Source organism: Pipistrellus kuhlii, unplaced genomic scaffold (assembly GCF_014108245.1).
Source record: "Pipistrellus kuhlii isolate mPipKuh1 unplaced genomic scaffold, mPipKuh1.p scaffold_m20_p_13, whole genome shotgun sequence".
Lineage (NCBI taxonomy): Eukaryota > Metazoa > Chordata > Mammalia > Chiroptera > Vespertilionidae > Pipistrellus > Pipistrellus kuhlii.
Window position 1 is genome coordinate 50,278,328 of NW_023425438.1, and position 3,665 is coordinate 50,281,992.

General features: G+C 48.4%; 1 protein-coding gene across 1 annotated transcript; it reads left to right on the top strand.

The window, feature by feature from the left end:
• Positions 1–1,076: 1,076 nt before the first annotated feature.
• MTLN (mitoregulin) lies at positions 1,077–2,024 on the top strand. The gene is made up of 2 exons (XM_036436068.2): positions 1,077–1,375; positions 1,950–2,024. Exon 1 carries the CDS (start codon positions 1,099–1,101, stop codon positions 1,267–1,269), a length of 171 nt encoding a protein of 56 aa, XP_036291961.1. The 5' UTR covers positions 1,077–1,098; the 3' UTR covers positions 1,270–1,375; positions 1,950–2,024.
• Positions 2,025–3,665: the final 1,641 nt, after the last annotated feature.

Sequence of the window (3,665 nt, forward strand, 5' to 3'; positions counted from 1 at the left end):
TTGACTGGAATCAAACCTGGGACCCTTCAGTCTGCAGGCCAATGCTCTACCCACTGAGCCAAATTGGCTAGGGGCAAACTTTTCTTTTTTACATTGGAGAGTGCAGGACAGGTAACATTTACAGCACAGATAGTGTGCAGAGAGCAGATAACAATGTAGGGTTCTGTGGTCTGTGCTCAGGTAGAAGGCTGTCCCTTGAGGGGTCTGAAAAAAGGGAGTTTCTCTGATATTCCAAAGGTATCTTATCTTAAATGCAAAAGACAACAGGCAGGCTCACTTCACGTAAAGTTTGACCTTTGTCTGGGAAGCTACAGGTCTAGAATGAGACTAATCCCCACGACTTATTTTCATTAGGGATTTTTAAGTTTAGACCATCATATGTGGTTACTTTTGATCTCTGAATCTGTAAGACCCACCATGCAGGCCTCTGTTGAGCTTGTCAGGTTTGGTGTGTGGCTCCTTTTTTTGTCCACACTGACATTATATAGGTTTCAGGTATGCAGTTCTGTAATACATCATCTGTCTATTGCATTGCTCACCACCTATAGTCTAGTTCACCTCCATCACCATATATTTGACCCCTTTACCCTTTTCATCCTCTCCCACCCTGGATTCGTTTTCTATTGCTGTGTAACAGATTACCAGAACACTCAGGGGTCAGGGGTTCAGGCACGAGATCCTCCATTAGGGTCTCACAAGGCTACTGGGAAGAATCCAGGCTGGACTCCGTAACTGGAGGCTGGGCTGGGAAAGAATCCCAGCTAACTCACGTTGTATGTAGGCAATGGGTTGTAGGACAGAGGCTCCAGCTTTTGGCTAGGGCTGCCGCCCTTCCCTGAGCCCTCATCGGTGCTTTGCTATTTGAGCTTCTCCATCATGCCTGCTTACCTCATCCAGCCCAAGGAGAGTCTGCAGTCTGGCAAGGAGTTTTGTGTAACAAAGTGATCACAGGAGGTCCCAAGTCACAGATTCGGTCACAGGCGCTGCAGGTCCGTCACCGCGCAGCAGGGGGCGCCGGGCTCTCCTCCTCCGCCCCCAGGAGCGCGCGCCTTGGGCCCCGCCGCGCGCCGTAGGCCCTTCCGCGAGCCGGCGGCCGCGATGGCGGACGTGTCCGAGAGGAAGCTGCAGCTGTCCGTGCTGTTGGCCTTCGCCTCCGGGGTGCTCGTGGGCTGGCAGGCGAACCGGCTGCGGAGGCGCTACCTGGACTGGAGGAAGCGGAGGCTGCAGGACCAGCTGGCGGTGACGCAGAAGAAACTGGACCTGGCCTGAACGCGCCCGCCTCGCCGCGCGCCCTCCTCGCCTGGCCCGCGCGGGGCCTCCCGCCTGAGCCAGGCGCCCCCCAGCCCGCCGCCGAGCCAGGCTCCCCGCAGGGCCGGTGAGCAGTGCTTACAGAGGCTCCGAGTCCGAGGGCCACTGGGAGCGGGGCGGGTGTCGGGGCTGCTCACAGGAGGCGGCCTGCTCCCGCGGACACCCAGAAGAGGAGGGAGCTTTGCTTTCCCCCAGTAACGTGCACCGGTGTCTTAGTTCATGGCGCGTGTTTACTGCGGATTCCTTACCACGTGCAGTGTCGCTGCATTCAGCCTAAAATGTAAATACTGGGAAAAGCGAAAGGAAAAAAGAGTGGACCGAGATGTCCCTGCCACCCTTTCGCCGCTCCTCAGTCTTTGCAGCAATGTCCTTGTTAGCACCATCGTCCTTGCGCTGTGTTTTGTACTCTGCAGCCGGGGCCCTTGGGTTACTGGCAGCCTGGCCGACTGGAGAGGGAGAGGGCCTGAAGTCAGGAGGCTTGCACCCAGTCGTGGCTTTTTCAGCCGAGCTGTGCAGGCGCTCAGGGTGTCCGTTTTCTTACCGTTAACACCAGAGCTTGTAGTTCATAGTTTAACTTTAGGATAATTTGAAGTTAATGATTATTTCTCTCTTTTTTTTTTTCTCCTCTCTGTTCCCAACAGCTTGTTGAAGATGGATAGAAATCACTTCTTCACTTTATGAATCAATCTTATTTTTAAAATAAAATGTTAAACATCTTTGAAACTTTTATTAAAAGGACGAGGGATATCTTGCCTGCCATACATTTTCACTGCATCAAGAGATCTGCATGTTCAAACCCGATATATTAGCATTTTTAAGCAGATACCTTGTTTCTTAAGGAATCCATGCTAGTTTCCGTGGCACAACTGCAAAGCAGAGTTGGCTTGGGCATGGTTATGAGTCTTTTTACAGAACCTGATCAGGAAAGGAAAAGGCTGTAAAAATAACTGAGGTAAGAGTGATGCATATAAGACATTTGCACTTTCTGGAGCATATGGAATGTGCATGTGAAGGAGAAACCCTCTTGGATAGAGCTTAGTGATAAATCCAAACTATATGTAAAAATCAAGAGTGAAGGACCATGTCCCTGGTTACTGTAGATTTGCAAGAGGTATTTTCTAGAACACTGCTCTTGCTTGTTCCTGTAAAGATTAATTTTTTGTCTTAGCCAATTTAATAGCAGCACCATGTTAACACAGGGAAATTCAGAAAAGTTGTTTCCACAGAAAGCTTTATTTTTATCTATTTCCCTGGAGCCATTATGCTTTGTTGGTTCCAACCTTATGTTCATTCTGTGAATGCAGTCCTCAAGGACTGGCCTGCAGGTGCTGAGAGCTCTGTCCCATCTGGGCTGCAGTTTGCTGAAATATCCTAGTCACCATTGTTCATTCCAAGTTACCAAGAGGCTCCGGAGCTGAGGCTCTTGGAGACAAGGCAGGTTTCTTAAGGCACATGGTGCCCCCTGACTGTTGGCGTTTCCCATTACTTAGGTGGAACCCTGATCCACTCATCTCCCTCTCCTTTCTCACCTCAATGTTCTGTCATCCCTGCCCCTTGTTCATCTCGGGTATAGGCTGCTCACCCCCCTGGGCCTGTCTAGGTGCTTATGTAGTTTCACCCACCCTATGCCACTCCTAATCGTTCTCTCATTTTCTGCTTACTGCCTCTTCACACTGTGGTTCTGTGTCCCCAGTTCTGTCACTATTTCTCCTCTAGCTACCTACCCCTGGCCCTACATAAATGTGTGTTGGTTTTCCCCTAAAAATATTATCTCATGGAGAAGTGACTTTTTCCATGGTAGCAAAAATTGGCAATGAAAAGGTTGAGAGAGGTTATGATGCCAGTCATGTACCTTAGAAATAACAAACTGTTCACTCACGGAAATACATGTTTCAACAACCCCCAACCCCTTACCTGCAATTTTGATGATGATGCTGTTCCAGGACTCAGGAATAAATGCTTGTAACTCTGAATATGGAACAAAAATATGTATAATTGAAGTCATTCTACCTGAGGTGAACAAGTGTCATAAACTTTTTAAAAATCACTATTCATAGTTACACATTTATGTAGGGGGGTATTTTTTCTTCAACATAGACTTAAACTATATTCTTTTCCATTTAAAATAAGCACATCCCTTGCCCAGTTGGCATGGTTCAGTGATTGAATGTCAACCTATGAACCTGGAGGTCATGTTTTGATTTCACCATCAGGACATTCCCGGGCTGCCAATTCATCCCGTGTGGCACATGCAAGAGGCAGCCAATCAGTGATTTTCTGGTTTCAATCTCTCTCCTCCCTCTCCTCTCTCTGAAGACAATAAAAAATATATGTTAAAAAAATAAGCACATCCCTAT

Bases quoted from the DNA above. Each gene is read 5' to 3' on its own strand.
- MTLN (XM_036436068.2), top strand. From the start codon at position 1,099: ATGGCGGACGTGTCCGAGAGGAAGCTGCAGCTGTCCGTGCTGTTGGCC.